We start from the raw sequence: 21,013 nt of genomic DNA on the forward strand, positions 1-21,013 counted from the left end.
GTTGGTCACCTATAGATATAGTGAACACAAAGATTAGAGATGCATACATGCAAGTCGCATAAGTCAGGAACTATAAATACTACTAGACTAGCCACTCTGGAATTTACCTTCATTGTCTTGGTCTTCTTAGGGTTTCGAGCAGCCAGTTCCGATGTTTTCTTCTTCTCTCTCTTCCTCTTTCTCGCCTCGCCCTCGGGAGATGCGTAAGGGATTGTGTCTTTCATGCAGACGACTGGTTCTACAGAATTTGGCACTGTAGGGTTTCTTGGACGCAGAGGAACAAGAAGAAGAGGAGCTCTAACCCTAAGCAGATACAGCCCGAAATCCGAATGCGATGGTCGAAACTTTAGTAGTGTTTACCAACGGGTGGGCCCGGCCTTAAAATCTCATGCTTGGACTTTTTTGCCTTTTTAAACACTACTGCTAATTAGTACTACATTTTAGTGATATTTTTCTTTCTTTACAAGTGACATGTTTTAGATTCGATTCTTACAAAAAACAAAGTTAAAACGCATTATTATAGCAAGCACATTGCAAGGCTTAACCTACTTCCGTACTCCTTAATCTAGATATTGTCATTCATTAAATTTAAAAATAAAAAAATAAAACTTACGTAATTTACACTAATTTATACAATGTAATGTATCAGCTATAATAAATGTTTGAACTCAATTTTTTTGATACAATGATTTTCGATATTCGATAAGATGTCCTATTTAAATAAGTAACATCATTAAACAGTAATATTATGTGACAATTTAAATTTTATTTTAATCTTTAGGTATGACAAGAGAATTAGGACACTAACCCACGATGAAGATATTTCTCACTCATATTGTGGTATTAACACTTGTGTTTATTGATTGATAATACTTTCGACATTAAAAAAGTTAGAACTTTGTTGCTTACCAACCGAAATATTAACACATGAATAATATTTGCATCCACTTCATGGAATACACCCATCAAATATATTCACCCATTGCAATTGACATATTTTTACATTACAAATAATCAAAATTGTTTAAATTTGTAGTCGTCATTTAGTATCTTTCCTCCAAATTAAATTTCATTCAAATAAGAGAATGTGATCACAGTATCAAAAATGAAGTCTTAATTTTCTACAGAAGTCAGACTCGAAATATATGATCGTAGGTGCATTTCTCTCTATACGATCGGACTGATATTTAAAATATCTTTTCTTAGAATGTCGTTATTAAATAAATATATCGATCAATATCGTAAACTATTGTATTATATATTACTTAACGGTCAGTCATTTATATATATCAAATAAATAGATAGTTATTATAAATATTTTTATTAGGTACCAACATCATCATTAATTTTGGTTCATGCATATAAATGACTAAACAATCTTCAATTTGATTAATTTTTTAGAGGCATAAGTTTAAAATGATAATTAAGAAAACCAATAGTTTAGATTATGAAATATTTGTTCATAAGAGGTGGATATAATGGTGTATAACACATATTGTAGTCACTGCCATGGCTTATTTGACATGGAAGGCCTTCGAATTTTATTCTATTTTCTGGGTAATAGACAACATCGTTTTCGGCTTTAAGGATTCTCGTTTCTTACATGACATAAATCCTCAACGTGGGAAATCTTTTCAAGGGGAGAGAAAATTCAGGGAAGAGAATCCTCAGTCCTATAAGAGCAAGTCCATCGTGTAGTATATCTAAGGAGACCAGCACCAATTGGTGTCCAATTGCCTGCTGAAGAGGCTCCAGCCCATTCGGACGATTGGGCTGAGGGGAGGCCCGTGGCAGAGGACATGCGAGGGTCCAAGGCCCGAACGCCTGGAGCGGGGGTGACGCAAGGCTAACGTTAGCATGACGTCAGTCACGTTCTAAAAAAAATTTGCTAAGGTGCATGCAACGCAAGCGCGCGTGGGGACGCATCATTGACCAGGCGATGGGGTTCGCAACTGACCGGCTGTCTTCTTTGGTTGCTAGGCGCAACGTGGCACCCTTTTGGCCGTTGCATTTCAACGGTAATTTTTCTGGACTGTTCATTTCCAACGGTAAAAAAAAAATCAAAACTTCCCCCAACAGCTAGATGGCGTGGCACGATCTCAACCATTGAAATTAATTAAGTTAATAAAAATAATAATAATCCAAAATTTTTTAAAAAAAATTTTAAAAAAAATTAATTTTATTTTTCTATAAATACCTTATCATTATCTTCCACCTTACACCACACTTTCATGTTTTTTCAAATACTTGCAACCACATTCCAATCTTTCTCTCAAAATTTCTATATACTTTTGTTTCCAAAAAAAAGACTAATGATGCAGGTACGAATTGGACACTTATTGAAGATGTTGCGCTGTGTTCTAGCTGGTTTGAAATTACTCATGATCCGATTACGGGTAATGAGATGCAATTCAGTGTAGACGTGAAGATGCAAAAAGTAATTATTATTCATTAAAGGTAGTTACTGTTCATTGAAGGGAATTCAATTATCAATTGCCCTAGGGAGCCCTTCCACATTGGAATTGCTCTAATAAAAACACTCGCCACAAATCTTTTTTATTTTTTAATTTTTATTTATTTTGAAAAATTAAAGACATAATTAGAGATATATAATAATAATAAAAATGTAAAATAAATTTTATAATTAAGGAGCTATGACACACTATTAGTGAGCATAAGGACCTCTCCAATGGGGACGGCTAAATATCCAAAGCAAATAAATAGTCTGATTTGTCAAAAAACTCATATTCAACCGATGATTGGGTTTTATTTTTATGGAGCCCATCAGACTATTATTTGGCCAAATGGGCACTAGGCTGACATATGTAGCCCTCCACTTAGCCCTTATTCGGAGTCTATCTCCTCAGTGGTAATAATTAATTCAAATTCAATGGCTAGAATTGAAAACATCTAATGTTTAATTAAATTAACCGATAAATTTCAAGTTTAAATTAACCCTTCAATTGGAAATGGCATAATTCTTGAGAGGGCTATGTTTAGCCCTTTCGGTTGGAGATGGCCTAACCTTATAACACATCCAGTTTAGTTTTAGATACACAAGTTAATGTGGATTATTTCTTTTTGCTCAAGACCCTCCTAATGTCTTACAAATTGTCGAATTTCATCTCCACCTTTTTGCCTTCCATAGGGACTGCTCATGCTGAATCCGTTTCGACTTCCTCTTACTTTGCCCATCTTCTTCCTGAACTTTGAAGCGTTGCTGTTTAAGTTCAGACTCATCTTGGGGGGACTCGGAAAGCAAAATGAAGCTGCAACCGCCTGCACACAGTCCAATTCCAGTTAGGGTCTCTTTGCCAATTAATTCAGATGAAAAGATAAATATTAATTTCCTCTGCAACATCAGTCAAGAAAGAAAAAGTTGAGTACCTGCATATCAAGTCGTTGGACGTTAAAGATGTCCTTCATAGAGTGTGAATTATACGCTAATAGATAAGATTTATATGCCTCTTTTGCTGATTTGCGGAGATAATCGTTGCGCTGAACCATCTCCACCTGCATCAAACAAAGCAACACATAAGGTTCCTTGGAAACAGTTATTGTATAGTAGTACATTACGATTTACGATTGAACAACAGAACATTACCAGTTGCGACTGCACATTTTTCAGCATACTCTCCTTGTATTTATGTTCTTCAACGGGGACTTTTTCATCCTGAACACATAATAACATAAGGAATTGAAATGGATAACAAGCACCGAAGCGTAGCAACCTAAATAAAAGCTTAAGGCCATATATTCAATCAAGTTTGCTTTAAACGGACACCCTTCTGAAAAGCATGGCATTTTAAGATTTGGTTGCTTCCGTTTGTTTCTTATTCTTGACTAAATCATACCATCAAATAGCGAATAAACTGCATCTCTTCAGGAATGAGGAAAAGGAATGCCTTTCCTTTTCCACCTTCTCCTCGAGCTGTTCGACCAACACGGTGGATATATTCCTGCACAAAGATATCCCATAGTTGTGAAATCGTTTACGAATGGGAAAAACAAATGAACTCAGGAAGCCCAACAAAATACGCAAGAAAACAAAGAACATGAACTATCATGGTTTGCTTATATGCCTATGTATGTCCACAAGGCACAAACACAAATCTTCACAATATCGATAATGGGTACAACCAATTATCTTATCAAGCCTCTAGATTTAAGACTCGATGAGCCATAAAGAACAAGAAATATGGAAACACTCATATATCTTTTCTCATCTTTCAGACACTTTGCCCTCCGATATTATGTCACTTTAACTCCTTGAGTTCCTCTCACTCCTCTCTCTGGATGGTATTCCCATTCACCATCTTAATAGTGGAAGTCTGAATTCTCTCTTTGCTTACTTATGCTTGTAAACCAGCAAAGCTCTTTAAACAGCCACGAGAAAGGCATATTACAAAATCTAGTCCTAGAACCTGATAACCAAGTATATTAAACCGTGGTTCATTGGGAAATCAACTCCAATTGGAAATTGGATTCTTATCCTGAATTAATAATGGATAAAGAAAAATTACTCGATACAAAAATTAATTAAAATACATTAGTAGAGAAAATTTGGGCACCTTTGGATCATCCGGAGGATCAAACTGCACAATCAAGTCCTACAAGCAAACGAAAAAAGAAGAATAAGATTTACCGTGAACAACTGTTTGTTGCAGTATTGGTAATGTGATAGAACAGAATCTTATTGGCATAGCATGAAGTTCAAACAAGACATAACAATTGAAGGAAACATACCACGGCAGGAATATCCAGCCCACGAGCTGCAACATCAGTACAAAGTAAGATTCCTTTCTCTGCTTTGCAGAAGTCGAAGAAAGTTTTTGTCCTCTTCTGTTGCTTTTGCTTTCCATGGATATCAAAGCACTCCACATTAATGTATTTAAGAAGTTCAGAGTGGAATTTAACTGAGTTACAAGAAGAGAAGAAGACCATCACTTTCTTAGAACGAGTGGTCTTCAGAAAAGTATATAGGAGAATAAATCTCTTATCGCTGGGCACAATAACATAGCCTTGTTTTAGCCCTTCATTAGTGACCTACAGTGCACATAATCTTGTTAGACTTTAGAGATTTAGAGCTATAGCAAAATAAACAAAGAAAGTATTAAATACATATAAGTAGATTTAAATGCATGACAGATATTAACACAAGAAAATTACTAAAAGAATACATGAAACCATCTGGATTCCTACCTTAGTCCTCCCTTCATCCACATCAATCAAAATAGGATCTTTCAGTGACAATCTAGCAAGATCTTCAACCTACAGGTTTAACGGGAAAAGTATTATCAGAACAAGGCAATTCATGTAGCATATGGGCACACACACACACACAAGTAAACTCGATGCAAGAAAAGTAAATGAACAACTGAACAATGTGCCGCCTATTAATTCATGCTAAAAGAGACAAACATAATGCAGAAAGCAAGAGATTGACTATTATAAGATAAGGACATGAATATAACGCACAAACCTTCTTCGTTTGGGTGGCTGAAAATAAAGCTGTCTGCCTTTCCTGCACATCCAATAGCAACTGAATAAGTCAAGGGAATAACAACGTAAAATCCATTTTGAATTGCAACTAAAACAACAAAAATAACGCATCGAGGCTGAATGCTGAATATAATCATACACACTACAACACATTCTGATATTCATCTAATAAAAGAAAATAAGAATATGTTGCGAGCTGGATGCATCTATTGTTCAGCCTTGAGTATTTGTAACACAAGTTAGAATGCTGAATCAAATAGTGACCTGGGGTAGTCGTTTAATAATCTGTCGCATTTCTTCTTCAAAGTTATCTTCCAAAATCCTGTCAGCTTCATCAATGACGAGGCACTGCAAGTCCAATAGAACAACGAAACCAAGGATGGTCAATTGCTATGATGTCGGGATACAAACTTACATCTCGATAAAACATGTTTAGTCCAACCAGACCAAGAGGCTAAATTTTATATCTATCACAACAACCAAAATTGAGAAAAGGGTCAGAAATTTCGGTAACGGGATTATTAACCGTTGCAGAATATTAGAGAGTTAAGAATATAGTGCGTAGAATCATCTTTCAATGAGAAATCCATCGGTAGAAATTAGCCCCACTATACAAAATAACCAGATACAAATAATTTTGATAGACTACAACAATATTTCCATAGAAGAGATGTGAGGAACCTTCAAGTTCTTATATAGAAATCCCTTGGTATTCTGGAGATGGTCAAGAAGTCGGCCAGGGGTTGCAACCAATAGATTTACTCCTTTTATAAGACTTTCTGCTTCTCTTCTCCGATTTGCACCACCAATAACCAAGTCGACAGTCTGTGAGTGATACTTGAGGAGGTGCTCTGCCACAGCGTGGGTCTGAATTATTGAGAGGAAAATATTCAGGGAAGAATCAAGATGATTTATTGTAAACCTCATAATGCGACAGCACATCGACTAATAAAGCACAATTTCCTTGGTTTTGTGAAGCATAAAATTTTACATAAACATTTCCGTTTTCGAACTTCTTTCTAAGAAGTGAATTTCTTAAATTATTGAGCATGTTAACTTTCATATCATGCAAATATGAATACCAAGCCATATTTCAGCCCACTAATATAGAGGAACTCCATTAACAAGCCAATTTTACAAAACTGCTCTGCAGAATGGCATTATCACTCAAATACAGGCAGGCCTTTATGTTCAATTGGAGCCAGTGAAATAAGACCGACCCCTGTAACATATCAAACCAATAACAAAGAAGGAATGTACCAGAGTTTGTTTCACCTGAATCGCAAGTTCCCGTGTAGGGAAAATGACAACAACAGCAGTTCCATTACGAGGAGTAAACTTTGTGTGATATAGCAACTCCACAGCTGGTACTAGAAAAGAAAGAGTTTTCCCAGATCCTGTCCTTGCAGCTCCCAGTATATCTTTTCCGATCAATAGTGGTGGGATTGTTCTGGCTTGAATCTGCAGCAGTTGAATTTACTTGTAAATTGCGTTAAGCCAATTTCGCCCGAAAAATATACACTAAGTTACACAAATTCTACCCTAAAATAGCCTTTATATTAGAAGCATGGCAACGTCAATCCATGAATGAATCAGGAGCTAATAAAATCATTGAATTCGACCCCAGAATTTAACTTTTTACCTGAGTCATGTGCTGAAATTTCATATCTTGAACGGCCTTAAAAGTGTTGGAAGACAAATTCAGTGATCCAAAAGACTCTCTGGTCATAATCCCAGACCCTCCACCTCTCTTAACCTTCGTCTTCTTCTCCTCCTTCGCTGCTTCTACGCCTTCGTTTTCCTCTTTTCCCGCTGTTTCCTCTACCTTCATTCTCTTCGTCTTCTCATCTTCCCCTTTGTCTTCTTCTTCTTGGTCCTCCTTACGGTTTTGAGGCTCTGATTCTTCAATCGTACCAGTCGATTCCGACAGTTTCTTCGCTCTCTTTCTCTTCCGGTTGTTCCTCCGAGCAAGCATTGCGCCTTCCATGGCCACTGGTTCTATAGAATTTGGCAATTTAGGGTTTCCGGTCTGGATTGTACTAGCAAGCGGAGGTTTAGGCTTTTGACTACCATCCACGGGGAAGTCTGGGGTTTTGACTATGATTGAGTGAGGGCCAAGCCAACTCAATTAAATTAGGGAGGTGATTTTTAAATACGAAAACTTACAAAAAGTTTAAAAAAAAAATTAGTTTTTTTAATAAAAAATGACAAATAAAGGTGTAGTGACTATTATTTAGTATCGGGAGTATTTTGTTAAAACTCTCTTTTTAAAAACTTTCTTCTTTAATTCTCGTCATCAGAATAAATAAATTAAACGAAAATAACCGTGTACTAAGAAAAATGATGGGAAAGGTTTAAAAACGTGTTGAATTGTAATTTTTCTTTCATACAACCGATCATCAAATGCAAGCAAATGTTGAGACAGTCAAATTTGATAATCAATCGTCACATAACAAATGCCATCATGCTCTTATTAACATAGAGAATTGTCATTATCACTCCAAAAATCTCATTTGGCACTTCAAATTTTCTATAATTAGAAAGAAAAATATACTCGTAAAGAGTGTAGAATGAGATTTTTGGAGTACCAGTAACAGTTCCCTTAACGATTTATAATATTTGTTACTTGCTCATAAGAAAAGTGATTGAAGATGAATAGATTGGTTTGGTTCTGACTCTTTGTTTGAACTCATTTAGAATCAACTTATGTTTTTCTCTAAATTCCTTACATCTTGGTTTAAATATAACATTGTATTAAAAAAAAACGTATAGCCTGCAAAAGGAAATCATAGTTTTTTCAAAAGTTGGGTTTGGTTTATTTCCAAAGATATTAGAGTGTCCAAAGAAACTGAAAAGTGAAATATAGATGGCAAGAGAAATTGGGTTGTCGATAGAGTAATAGAATAACTTATCTTATAACGTTATTGAGTAAAATGTCAAACGATATCAATTGATTATATGCTTACACTTCTCCAAAACACAATGAGAATTCTACAAGGAATAAGTTTTTTAAGTGGATTTTTCTGTGCGATATACATCAACGGTCCAGGTGACAAATTATGCTATGTTACAACCAGATTGGCAAAACCTAACTTTCAATCTCAATTCGTGCACTTACAAACCGTTGATCTATACATCTTTTCAATCAAAAAATGTGAAAGCACGACTGACCATAGCAAAACTCTCATACAAATACTATAACACAAAAAAATCCCACAAACAGATGACCTTGAGCTTGTAGTGTTGTCAAATCAAATCACCATGAAATTCAAGATCTTAAGTTTTGATAGCAAGATGTGTGGGACAAGGTGCACTAATTTAGCATAGACAGCACTTGTTTATATGGACCACGCATGGTTCGGGTGGACCGGAACAATCGACATATGTGTGTGTAAGTTTAGGCCCACGTCATTAACACAAACAGAAAACCCGACCCGAACCCAACTGTAGACGGCAAACCCTGAAGATTTTTGTTCTGTTGAGCCGACAAGAAAAGGCGAGAAACACCGAGTAAGTGACAGATTCTGAGAATCTGAAGTGAAAAAATGATTAGTGGGGTTTTAACTTCTGCTTCTGCTTCCCCACAAGCACTTTCTTCCCTGCTTTCTAAACCCAGAAGCAGCAGCTTTTTCTCTGCGTCGTCTTCAAGCTCTGCAAGTGTTCATACAGATTTGAAGCTTAAAAGCGTTGGACTTTATGGAAGAATTGGGTCTCAGAGAAGCAGATTGGACTGCAGTGCAAATCCTGGTGGGCCCGGATTTGGTATTGTTCTTACCTCTGTGTCTTCATTTTGTAAATTCCTTGGTGTTTGTTGAATGAATCTTGATGTGGAAATTGTTGATTTGTATGAATTCGGTTTTTATCTAAATTTAAGAAAGAACAAACCTTTGGGTACCCTTCTCCAGAAATCTCAGTTTTTTTTTTTTTTTTTTTTTCTTTCTTTCGGATAAATGTAAATTTTGGATTGGAATTTGCAAAGATTTGAGGAACTGAATGTTGCAGGTGAGGGCGATAGCAGGAGTGTTCTGGATGCCTTTTTCTTGGGGAAAGCTCTAGCTGAAGCTATAAACGACCGCATTGAGTCGGGCGTAGGCGAGTTTTTGAGCACGATTGGTAGGCTGCAAGCTGAGCAGCAGAAGCTTGTAGAGGAGTTTCAGGTGAGCACTTCAAGTTGTTAGCATTATTAGGGTTCAGTTCATTGATGAATTCTTCCTCCTTGTGAACTTTCTGCTTTACAAATTTGCTGTCAACATTTCCAGAATTCATGGATTGAAGCTAAAAGTGAAATTTGTTTTAGATAATTTCTAAATCACTTCAGTTTAAGGCAGATCATTGTGCATAGACAACACCATATTATAGTGAATAGCGTGGGACGGTACAAAGTTCTCTTGCTGGTTCTCGATTTGGGTTGAACTGTATATTGCTAGTGATGTGAGGGATTGAATCAAAACAACTACATAGTCTGCATTGAGCATAATGGATATTAGTCGCTGTGCTAATTTATCAATTATACACAGGAAGATGTACTGGAAAGAGCCAAAAAGGCCAAAGAGAAAGCAGCACGCGAGGCCGTGGAGGCACAAGGAATTGTGACATCAACTACAGAATCCATAACACCAGTCACAACCACCAACGGCGTTACAGCAGTATCTTCGACAACCACCACGACTGTGGTCACTCCTGTGAATCAATCCTCATTGTCTGAACCAGCTCCCTCAACAACTAAGGACGAACAAGATCTGGGTGACGATTGATGATTGAGATCCATCTTCCTGTATTAGCATATCTTACACCTTCCAGCCAATACAGTTGGTTTTTAATCTGGTGTAGATCACTCGTTATAACTTCGATAATAAGTTATTGTAGTCCTTAGAGAAGGGGCTTAAACTTGGATTGCAAATGCACATGCTGATGCTAGCTACTTATACGTCGTCCGTTGGGAAATTGTAATCTGATTTTGGTAAGACTTGATCTCAATCGCATTTCAGATTCAACTCGTTTCAGTGACGGTGACTGTGAAAGTCACGATCTTTAATGGGATAAGGTTTTGTTGTTGTTTGTAGAGCGTGCAAGCCGAATCCAGGTTAAATATGCAGATAAGTAATCAAGCTTTTATATTGTTAGGCAGATATAAATACTGCCCGTACAAAAATCTGAAAACCAGTAGTAGTATTCATAAATAATTTCTCCTTAAAGGAACAAAAAAAAGGCTAGCTCAAGACTGAAATTGGTCTGCATCTTCAACTGCCTTTGATGCTACAGTTATATTTGACCGTCCCGGCTATTCCTCCGGTTCATCAAACCCAGTACCAGACATCGGAACCTTTCCTATAAGTTGACCATCCCTAACATCCATAGCGGATCCCTTGTTCTTGTAATCCACTTTAAAGTCATAGTCACCGTCAGCGTCCATAGCGTCGACTGAGGCAGCAGCTGACTTGGCCTTTTTCTTTTTCTTCCTCTCTGCTTTATTTAGCTTAGGATTGAGAATACCTTCAGCTGTATACAATTTCTCATTTTGCCTGATAGTTCTAGTAGCTTTCTTTTCCTTGGGTTTGCCAGCATCATCTTCTTCACATGCCATGGACTGGTCATCGTCACCGTCAACCATATCTTCAGGACTTCCATCACCATGACTTGATGGTCCTTCTGCCGTATCAACCTGGTGCGTGATAATGCAAAATCAAACTACATTCAGAATTTGATAATTGTCCACTAGATTTTAAAAATCAAATGTGAATCAGTCGGCTTCCTAGAAGACTATTGAACGTGTCTGTAAACAGCATGCACAGACTATTCAATGTACAATAGTTTGGCTACTGAAAAACTGAATAACAGAAAAGGAGTCATAAGTGATAGGGTTAGCACAGATCACAAACCTCTTCAATATCTTCATCAAAATTGAGCGGGCAACCGGGAGGAACTTCGACAGGATGGAAATCACTAACAGACTTGAGGCTTCCGATGAATGAAGATTCTGCATTGTATACTTCATCAATGTTAAATGCCTTACCCAGCTGCGAAACAATGTTTGCCTCTGAAGGATGATCTTGATTCCTAACTGGGGGCATAGTGTAGTACGGAATTTTACCTGAAACACATTGAACGTTTAGAATCAAATATCAACTTTTTCAGCATTTACCTTCTTTACAAAAAAAATTTCAGAGTTCTTGTCGAATGAAAAAAGGTCAATGCGTACCCTCGTTCCAGTCGTGCAGCACAATTCTTGCGGCAGCACCAATATCAACAACACCACCCTTTTTTAGCTTACCCCTAACTGTAGCCACCTTACGCAGAAAGTCATCAACCGAATCGAAACTTGGGAGCTTGTATAGCGTCACCAGAAGTCTTTCTGGGCAGAGCTTCAAAATTTCCTTTACTGTTCAACAAAGGGTAAAGTGAGTAAATCTCAACTAAACTCAAGAACGATTGCAATACAAGTAAGTTTCATATACAGTAGGACCAACTAATCATTCCATGTTAGACCAATGCATGATTAGGGTAGTCAAGCAGATTACGAGGGTTAAATGAGGAATCAGAGAATGGGTAAATACCTGGAGCAATTGGATCCTCTAATTTCTCAATTCTTTTGCAGTTTCGAAGTGCTATAGAGGCATCACTCTCTTTAGATCTAAGCATTACAACACCAGGGCAGTCCAGCAATTTGACATTATTATCCAACTGTACTTCTTGCAGTGATCTTGTTAATCCTGGAGTAGAACCAACATTGACAACATGGCTTCTCTTCAAACTATTAATCAGACTACTCTTTCCAACATTAGGAAGGCCGATAACACCCACAGTAATTGATTTCTTGATCTGTGAAGGCCAAAATGCTCACATTTACACCGGAAAGTGACGAAATTATTCAAACTTACTCATATTCCAGCAATAAAAACCCTAATTTTAGAAGGATAAACATAATATGCCTCTGTGTGTGTGGCATTGTGGCATTGCTTCCTAAAACAGATGATACAAGTACCTCATGGCTTCTGGAATAGTTCCTCAACAATTTTAGAAGAGTTTCAGCTCCCAGGCAGTCGCTTGTCTGGAGAAGGCTGCTTGGTTTTGATTTCTTCGAAGATGATTTCCACCCTAAGTTTGACCTTTGCTCTTGGGTGTTGCACTTAAAGGCAACAGCTGGTAACTCTTCCCTAAGATAAGTCAGCCATTTCTCAGCAGCTTCTCGCGGGACAAGATCTGAGATCCAAGAACCATCACAGATATTAAAGGCTAAAGTTTAGAAACAAGAAAATAAATGAAAGTGCAAATCAATGTTTTAAGATACTGGAGAGCATGAAATGTATTACCAATTTTGTTCAGAAGTAAGACGAGATGCTTGTTAGGGCCCAATTTCATCACCATCTTTTCCATATCAATACATCGGGTACCCAGGGGATCTCGAGCATCAAGGACTTCCAAAATGACATCTGAGGCTTCAATAACCTTAACCAACTCCTTGTAGAAGGCCCTATCTGAGCTATCTGTACAGAGAGAAAATCGTTTTAAGAACAATTAAGGATAGAAAAGTTAGGTGATATTCAAGCTGAACCATCCACAATAACACATTCTATAAAACACCAAGTAACAACATACCCCTATTATTCCTGAATCCAGTGGAATCATCAATACTCTTTTCTTCTGCCACTTCCTCTGAACTGGGGACATCTTCATCCTCTAAAATCCCCATCTTCCTCTTCTTAGCCTGAATCAGAATAAAGAGTTTTCTTACCAATAAGATACGGCTAAAGTTGTGCACTAAACTCACGGAAGTGATTGCATCTAAATCATTGCATCATTGCAGCATCTATATCAGAACTCGAACATCGAAACTTCAAATGCACAAACAAGGGTGCTTTTTCGTTAAAGTATACTCACTGATTCTCAGCAGTCATTGCATCATATGCTATGAACTTTAAACCCAAATTCAAATGCCAAGCCGAATGTCAATTACATCAGTAAAAGGGAAAAACTATCTTACACATCCAACTGCTAAAAAACTCGAGAAACTCTAATTTGTAAATCATAACTCAAAATAATTCAAACAACAATCAATCACAAAAACAGAAAACATGGGTAACGCTTGACAAATAAACTAAAGCCGTACCCTTTCTTTGCGGGCAGCCTTCTTTTGCTCTTCTTCTTCGATATATTTAGCCCGACGGACTTCGAGAGCCTTGAGCTCCTGCTCCTTGAAGGGCCAGTCATTAGGAATACCCGGGTCCTTCTCGACCTTCTTGTTCTTGAAGCCGAGCTTCTTGGCGTCCTTGGCCTTCTTTTTGTGGTGCTCCTTCACCTTCCTTATCACCTTGTACTTCTTCCTCAACGTCACTCTCTTACTCTTGCTCTCTGCAACCCATTAATCCAATTCCAATTAATTCCAGAAAACAAATACAAAACAAATTTATCAAAAAAATTAACAAAAATAATAAAATTGCGGCTTACTCTATTCAAATTCCGATTAATCCAAAAAAAAAAAAAATACAAAATTTAACAAAAATGAGAGATTTGTAGTGAAATTAAGAGGCTTACTTTTGCTTTTCTTCACCATCGTTGGGTGTCCTTCAAATGAAATATAGAGGGTGTAGAGAGAGAAAGGAGAGGAGAGAGAGAGAGCGAGGCCCTGAATCGGTTTAGGGTTTAGGCGGAAAGTGAAAGAAGACGGAGCCCTGATGCGGTTTAGGGTTTATCTAATTTGGGTCGCAGTGGAGTTGTTGGAGACTTTGGGCCGACCCGAAAGATTTTCTAACTGAGTGTGGAGCCCAGAGTTGGACCGGGTCTAGGCCCAACTAGAATAACTGAAAGCATAAAAATAATTTGGGGTGAGAGAGGCTCGAACTCTCGACCTCAGGATCACTCAGAAGCTATGAGACCTACGCGCTAGCCAACTGCGCCACCACCCCGATGTTGTCAAACTTTGGTTTTTATGAAATATAACTCTTGGCCTCATTTTAACAAAGGATCTCATTTGAAATGGATAAGACGAAAAGAGCCACTCAATGATTTAGTGGTATTCCTCTTCACTTGTAATTGAGAGGTCTCTTAGGTTCAAATTACGTAGATGGCTAATTCGATACCAAATTAGATTGCCCATTGTGTTACTTAGCCGAACTCTTTCATCGATTTAGTGTAAAATATATCGTTGTATTATAAAAAAAAACATATGTTAAAATGAGAAAGGAAAATTTTGTTACGAACTTAGGAGTATGAGAATGATTCCTGAAAAAGAAAACTTACCAATTCCAATCTTTCTTAAAATAGTAGGATTAGAAGTGAGAAAATACTTTAACATATGAAACAATATTTAATGTGGTGTACCTTATAAAAAAAAAAAAAAAAAACCATGGAACAATATCTTTGAGTATGAGTATGAGTATGATTAGTATATTCAACTTGTCTTATAAAAACTAATGTCATCTTCAGTTAAGGCCTAAATGCCACATTTAGTCTAAATTTGATAAAAACGATTTCCAGATGACAAAAAAAAAGGTAAAAAATATTATAAAAACAATTTAGCCTCATGACATATAAAAAATTGCCGATCCACGATCCTTGATTAAAATTTGTTGCGAACCCATAGTGTGAAGCCCAAGCGGAAGGCATGCTCCAATATCTCATACGGAGAACAAAATATTTGAAACGATCAGGTTGAGTAGTACATTTAACTCAATTTATAGGTTATCTCGTAGTAGTTATTGTTATCTAATGATCAAACTACTAGTATCTTGCTTCATTTGCTAGTTTATGATCACCTAAGTACAAAAGAATCCAGCTTAAAATGTATTAAAAAAAAGAGTTGGATCCATCGTCCAATGGAATTCAGATTATTTTCAAATCTCGCAGTCCGAAACTGATGAACTAAAAAATCTGGATCATTCAAAAGAATGAGAAAAAGAACTAAATTCTTAGTTTGTGTGAGGTGAGCCAAATAAATAGGTTAATACGGGTTGTAAAATTTTAAATAAATGAGTTAGATTTTCGATTCATCGACTCTAGACCGCAAGATTCAAAGAGAATCTCTGTCTATTGCATTTGTAAATGCAGATAGAGAGAAGAGACTAGAAATTAAATAATAAAATACAAATTCAACTGAAAAGAAAAAGAAAACAAGCAAAAGGGGGAAAAAGAAAGGAAGGCATATTGTTTGGCCTCCTGTTTAGGTATCATTCCCGTCCTTTCCTATTTTATGCGATCACGGTTAAGGCACGTCAACATTTTATATTGATTTTTTTTATAAAGATAATAAGATAAAAAATAATATGAATATAAAATATTAACATGACTTAATTATAACCGCATAAATAAAAAGAAATATAAATGACACTCAGACAGGAGCGTCCTCCAAAGGAAAGGAAAGTGTAAGGCATAGAAGCGCTGACCAATCAGCGACGGAGTTTACAGTACTTTGATTTTGTTTAGGTTGGTTCCCTCTGAATTTGAGCCGTTAACAACTCCAATATTATATCCAACGACCATTTGCCTTCGCCATCTTCGTCCTTTCTCATAGCCCCCCAATTCATCTCCCAGATTCCCAAACCCTAACCCTAATTCCCCCATTGCTCCTCTACAATTCTGGAGTTCCGGATTCATAAATTCATGTATTATACTGGGTAAGCGCTCGAATTGATTGTAATTTTCGATTGTATATATATGTGTGTACGTAAAGTTTGAGACTTGGGATGTTGTATAGCAGTTCGACATTGGTGTATGCTCTTATATCTGTTGGGTCTATGAGTAAATATGCTAGCTGATTAATTGGTCAATGTTATTTTTGAGTTTGGAAACAATGGAAAGTGATTGTATGCTGGTGTTATCTGCAGAATTTGATGAGGTAGCTGAAATTCTCGAATTTTCTCATCGGCTGGTTTTATTATTACAATGTGCTGATTGAGGGGAGAGCAAATTTTGATTCGAATGGCGGAATGTCTGGCTTCACCTTTATGTATGAAGCTGCAGATGCAGAGAACTTATGTCGCAGAGAAAGGCTTTGTACGCTGGAGTTCACGTCTGAAGAAAGCGCAAAGGTATACTTGTGGTGTTTAATTGTTTCTTACATTTATGCTTATAGTATTGTAATTTGCATTATGTTGTTTGGAGAATAGGGGTTAGTGCACCAAGCAAGAACAAATTGTGAATTGTGGGTTAACAATGGTCTTTATTGAATGATAGTCACATATTACTTCGTACACGTTTATGGTGGGAAAGTAATGTCTTTCTAGTGACTCCATGCTACAGTTTAGGTTGGAATGGGATTCTCGCTACTTATTTTCTCCCTCTGCATCCAGTTGTTGAGTAAGATTTGCCCTGCAGCTATTTTGGGCTTATGTGACAGTTAATGATTTCTAATGTCTCCCAGAAAAGTATAGAAATTGTGTTGACGTCAATTTTGGCTTAACACTTCGGGGGTTATGTTTCATATTATGATTCTCACCCCTCTACTATATTTGTTGCAGTAGGAAGTATTCGTATGGAAGCTGCAAGACAGTTCCTTTTCCGACCTGGAGAATGTGTGAGTTCACTGCTCTTGGCATTTCAAATGTGAAAGTTGGTCCTTTTTCTGAGGCTTCCTCAAAATGTGCTTGCTTGGGGTCTTTGGTAGGCTCTGATGGTGCAAAAGCCTCTGATTGGGTACCTATTGCTGATCAAGTGCTTCTGACAGCCAGTGTATTTCTCACATATATGGCTGGAGTAATTCCTGGTCGTAGCTCTAGTCCAACTTTTCAAAAGGACATTTCCAAAGACAATGTGGGCTGTGAAACATCAACCGCTTCTGGTAGGTAAGGGTAAGCATGTCCAAGTTTTGGAGGTTGAAGTCTTTGTCCATTTAAAATATTTCTTGTTAAATTAACCCTGGAAGTTACCTTCCAACCTTATTCTCAAGGGGAGGAAGTGCTATCAAGTACAAAATATATTGGCATTCAATTATGTTTCTTCAAAATGAATGACAAGTTTCTTGTCTAAAACTGAAGCTGCAATGCTTATGGTTTTTTTTATTTGGCTTATTTTAGTTAGCTGAGGTGTATTTTCTCTAATTGCAGTGGGAGAAAGAATGATGATCCAGAAAATTCAGGTTATGCCTTGGATGCAGTGAAAAGGAAACTTTCAGATTCACTCCAAGCTTTTGAACTTGGGGGTAATTTGGGAGACAGGGTCCTTCAACGTGAAGGATACACTGCAAAGCGACCTTTAAGTTTGAATGCTGTTGCTGATGGTCCAAGATTAAGATTGCTCTGGGCATCATTTCTGCGAATTGAGGAAGAGGTCAGTGCTATCTCTTTTCTCCTGCTTTGCTATACTTTGTTTTTACCCTTTCTTTTTTAAGACAAATATGGCTTCTCGTTTAATTGAATAAACACAGTTGCGGTTTTGAAAGTGCTATGGGATAAAGTTTTCTTCTTTTCCATTTTCTCAGAGGTTATTCAATTAAATTCATTTATATTTTTGATATATTTTCTTTGCATTTGATTAACTGAGTCAAACAGATACATCTATGAGAACTTTCCTTGCACTACTAAAAACATGCTTTTATGAAGGAGCTACTTGGTACATTCCGCATTGAATGCTGTAATAAAACAGATTATAATTATATAGTTCTTTGAACTGCCTGAATTATTTTTCAGTCTTCTGATAATATTTCTCTAAAACTTGTTTTATAGGTGATTAATATCTCAAATTCTGGAATTTCTAAATTGGATGAGTGCTTGACGGATTTTTCTGATGTTATACGAAAGTCGTGTCAGCCTGTCTGCATGAGCTGGTTAGAAACAGAACTTCATCTTTTAAACAGCAAGCCTACCAAGGTATGTTGGATGGAAAATCTTGCCCTCTATGTTTTTTCCGCAACTTACACATTTAGATAAATTCTCTTATTCTGCTATGCATTCTGGCCAGGCACTTGTCACGCTGATGGATGGAAAGTTAGATGGAGACAATACTGTTTTACAGAGCATCAGGAACTCAGGCAAGGAAGACCTTTATGCAGAACTAATGTGCTTTCTCAGTTTCGGTTCTCTCAGGTAAATTCAATTATGATCGTCTTTTATCTTGGCTGTGTTTCTCGAGAACTGGTCTACTAATCTTCTGGCTTCTGCCATGTTTGAATTCTCTTGTTGGTGTTTCAGATTTCTTCTGCAAACTTAGATTCTCTAACTATGCAAAATCATATCTTTTATTGTCAATGGAAACAAGCACTTGAAGCTTACTACTCTTAGCATAATTGGATACGAAAGTTTTGAATTTATTAATACATGGGTCATAAATTCATAATATGGCTCCAAGAAACACATTGCTGTAAAGCAATTGCCATATAATTGATAGGCTCACTGAGGAATAGAAACTAGGTAGTATTAGTAACGAGAAATAGGTCAATTAGGCTCTATTGTATGACTTCGACAGGTGTGTTTAATGTGTGGTTAACTATAATACTCTATTTAATTTCATTATGTACTCCAGTGACCAAGATGGTACTTATTATTGGTGATGAAGAGTTAAAATCTGTGGCATGTTTGTGTTACATTTCATGTTGTAATCATAGTAAGTACATTTGTGTTACATAATTACATTGTGGATTAGCATCATGGCTTTCTCATGCATTGCATTCTATATTAATCTGCTAATTTTCATCTTATTGAGACACTTATTGTACCTTTATTTGTTTCATCAGGGAGGGATGCTGTTATGACGGTAGTCTGTTTAAGAAACACGGAGTTTCCATACTGGAAGATTTGGTGATAAGTTTAGCAGATGGGATAGTAAGCATATATTTGGAGCTTATTTCTGTTGACAGCAATTTCTCAGATGAAATGGATAACCTGCCTTTGACATTGTGTACATTGTCAACACGAGCACTTCAAAGATTACGAAATGAGGTACAGTTTGACAATTTCATCTGTAGCTTACTAGTATAAATATGACAATTGATTCTTAAGCATATTATTTTTAATTCTCTCTCCCACTTCCACGCCCACATACTAATGTTTGATGCAGAGATGGACTGGATCGCTTTATCATCAATCAAGCTGTTTGCTTGCTTATTATCTTGAATGCTGCACCACTGAGTTTTTATGAAAGGCCTCATAGTTTTATTCTTAGTTTCTTACATCGATTTTTCTGGAACTTTATTTTAAATGTTATCTGGTCACAAATTAGGAAACTGTTGATTGGGCATGCTATACTTCCTTTAGTGGCTGCCTATGTATTCCGGAGGTGGTTGTACGTAGAGAGCTTGTGGGTTTTATGTACTGTATTATAGTTCAGTTTGATGTTAGACATTTAGAAACAAAATCCCAATTTTTCACCAAGACATGCCATTTTTACCAGGTAGCTTTGTACCAATGGTTGTATCAAAATTTGGAGGCAGTTGCATCAATGTATGAGGATCGATTTGATTTATGGACATTCCAGAGCCGGCTCATCGAGGAATCAAACAATAGCTGGACTGAGAATTATAATTGGTGGAAGTGGCTTACCGGGAAAAAATCTGACACCACATCATCATTAAATCAGGTTGTGATAAGTCAATTCTCTATGCCTGTAAAGCGAACAAAAGAATTAAGGGCCCTTACGGGGTGGTACGCTCTTTCCCTTTGCCTCGCATTATTATTATTTTCTTTCCATCTTCTGCATTCCAAATATCTTTGGCCATCACCCTATTGCCGGATTTTATCTTGACATAATCGAATATGATTTGCCTTCTCGTTATTGTCTTGTCTATTGCAGGAGGTATTACTTCAGCCTATTCCTTGAGTTATATGACATCAGTTTGCCTTTGATTAGAGCAATTGTTGACAGCGTCAGCAAGGGTCTCTCCTTTTTTCTAAAATGCTTGATTGGAAGGTCATTAGGACTTATCTACACCGGAATTAGACAGTCTCTACGATGGAAGTGATACACCGGTACTCCCTTCCATTGTACATTGCAATTTACCTTTTTGTTAGGGAAGAGTTGGTTAGAAGAAACTGAAGAATGTAATTCGAATCTGTCTGGGGCCATTTGAGGCACTCCCTAAACCACATTTGTTAACAATCTGAGAATTACAATGAATTTAAATTTTGGCAAAAGTTTTGGTCTCTCTTTCAATCCATCTTTCTGGTATCGAATAGCCAAGTGACTGTCATACTGAAGAATTACTCGATCGGGTTTGTCTTGCCATATTCCATATATGTCGCAAACTATTATGTCTAACCTGGATTTTGAAATTGTGATTATATCCCTTAATGTTGATGAAGAAAATAGTTGGAAAATGACTGGCACATAATGATTTTACTTTTCAGAAGATCACAAAAGCAAAAGTTTAAATCGTCAGAAGATGATCTTTGTGATGGGAACACGGATAGTATATCACGTGTTTTTATGTAAATGGTGAAATTTTTTAATTATTAAATTATTAACCTTTTAACATATATATCCCACCATTTATATAAGCACACGTAATGTACCCTCTCACGTGACGGTCACACTGAAAAATCTCTTCTACCATCTTTACATCCTAATCCTTTTTTTCTTGTTAGAA

The 21,013-nt window shown here is 36.8% G+C and overlaps 4 protein-coding genes and 1 non-coding gene across 6 annotated transcripts; 2 read left to right on the forward strand and 3 right to left on the reverse strand.

The window, feature by feature from the left end:
- Nucleotides 1-2,900: 2,900 nt before the first annotated feature.
- On the reverse strand, nucleotides 2,901-7,605 carry LOC137724497 (ATP-dependent RNA helicase HAS1-like). Its single transcript, XM_088694393.1, has 12 exons — nucleotides 7,145-7,605; nucleotides 6,778-6,963; nucleotides 6,184-6,369; nucleotides 5,767-5,850; nucleotides 5,483-5,524; nucleotides 5,203-5,271; nucleotides 4,747-5,046; nucleotides 4,572-4,610; nucleotides 3,855-3,959; nucleotides 3,605-3,673; nucleotides 3,388-3,513; nucleotides 2,901-3,279 (listed from the first exon to the last, which is right to left on the reverse strand). The coding sequence occupies exons 1-12, from the start codon at nucleotides 7,487-7,489 to the stop codon at nucleotides 3,097-3,099; spliced, it is 1,734 nt and encodes a 577-aa protein (XP_088550519.1). The 5' UTR covers nucleotides 7,490-7,605; the 3' UTR covers nucleotides 2,901-3,096.
- A 1,359-nt stretch (nucleotides 7,606-8,964) lies between these two features.
- LOC137724496 (uncharacterized) lies at nucleotides 8,965-10,498 on the forward strand. The gene is made up of 3 exons (XM_068463239.2): nucleotides 8,965-9,264; nucleotides 9,505-9,659; nucleotides 10,020-10,498. Exons 1-3 carry the CDS (start codon nucleotides 9,048-9,050, stop codon nucleotides 10,254-10,256), a joined length of 609 nt encoding a protein of 202 aa, XP_068319340.2. The 5' UTR covers nucleotides 8,965-9,047; the 3' UTR covers nucleotides 10,257-10,498.
- A 95-nt stretch (nucleotides 10,499-10,593) lies between these two features.
- On the reverse strand, nucleotides 10,594-14,194 carry LOC137724495 (guanine nucleotide-binding protein-like NSN1). 2 transcript variants are annotated; one of them, XM_068463238.2, is made up of 9 exons: nucleotides 14,035-14,194; nucleotides 13,610-13,851; nucleotides 13,099-13,207; nucleotides 12,813-12,986; nucleotides 12,485-12,702; nucleotides 12,057-12,321; nucleotides 11,702-11,881; nucleotides 11,382-11,593; nucleotides 10,594-11,164 (listed from the first exon to the last, which is right to left on the reverse strand). In XM_068463238.2, exons 1-9 carry the CDS (start codon nucleotides 14,051-14,053, stop codon nucleotides 10,784-10,786), a joined length of 1,800 nt encoding a protein of 599 aa, XP_068319339.2. In that variant the 5' UTR covers nucleotides 14,054-14,194; the 3' UTR covers nucleotides 10,594-10,783. The 2 variants fall into 2 exon arrangements, with proteins under 2 accessions (XP_068319339.2, XP_088550520.1); XM_088694394.1 differs by having other exon boundaries at nucleotides 12,813-12,977; nucleotides 14,035-14,189.
- Nucleotides 14,195-14,320: 126 nt separating this feature from the next.
- TRNAM-CAU (transfer RNA methionine (anticodon CAU)) lies at nucleotides 14,321-14,405 on the reverse strand. The gene is given in 2 exon segments: nucleotides 14,321-14,356; nucleotides 14,368-14,405. It is a non-coding gene; the product is annotated as a tRNA-Met (tRNA).
- Nucleotides 14,406-15,840: 1,435 nt separating this feature from the next.
- On the forward strand, nucleotides 15,841-20,561 carry LOC137726349 (phosphoglycolate phosphatase). Its single transcript, XM_068465266.2, has 9 exons — nucleotides 15,841-16,112; nucleotides 16,323-16,526; nucleotides 16,956-17,279; nucleotides 17,541-17,763; nucleotides 18,159-18,302; nucleotides 18,394-18,518; nucleotides 19,166-19,370; nucleotides 19,822-20,072; nucleotides 20,221-20,561. Exons 2-9 carry the CDS (start codon nucleotides 16,417-16,419, stop codon nucleotides 20,387-20,389), a joined length of 1,551 nt encoding a protein of 516 aa, XP_068321367.2. The 5' UTR covers nucleotides 15,841-16,112; nucleotides 16,323-16,416; the 3' UTR covers nucleotides 20,390-20,561.
- Nucleotides 20,562-21,013: the final 452 nt, after the last annotated feature.

Source organism: Pyrus communis, chromosome 5, assembly GCF_041283825.1.
Source record: "Pyrus communis isolate YQ-2024b chromosome 5, ASM4128382v1, whole genome shotgun sequence".
Lineage (NCBI taxonomy): Eukaryota > Viridiplantae > Streptophyta > Magnoliopsida > Rosales > Rosaceae > Pyrus > Pyrus communis.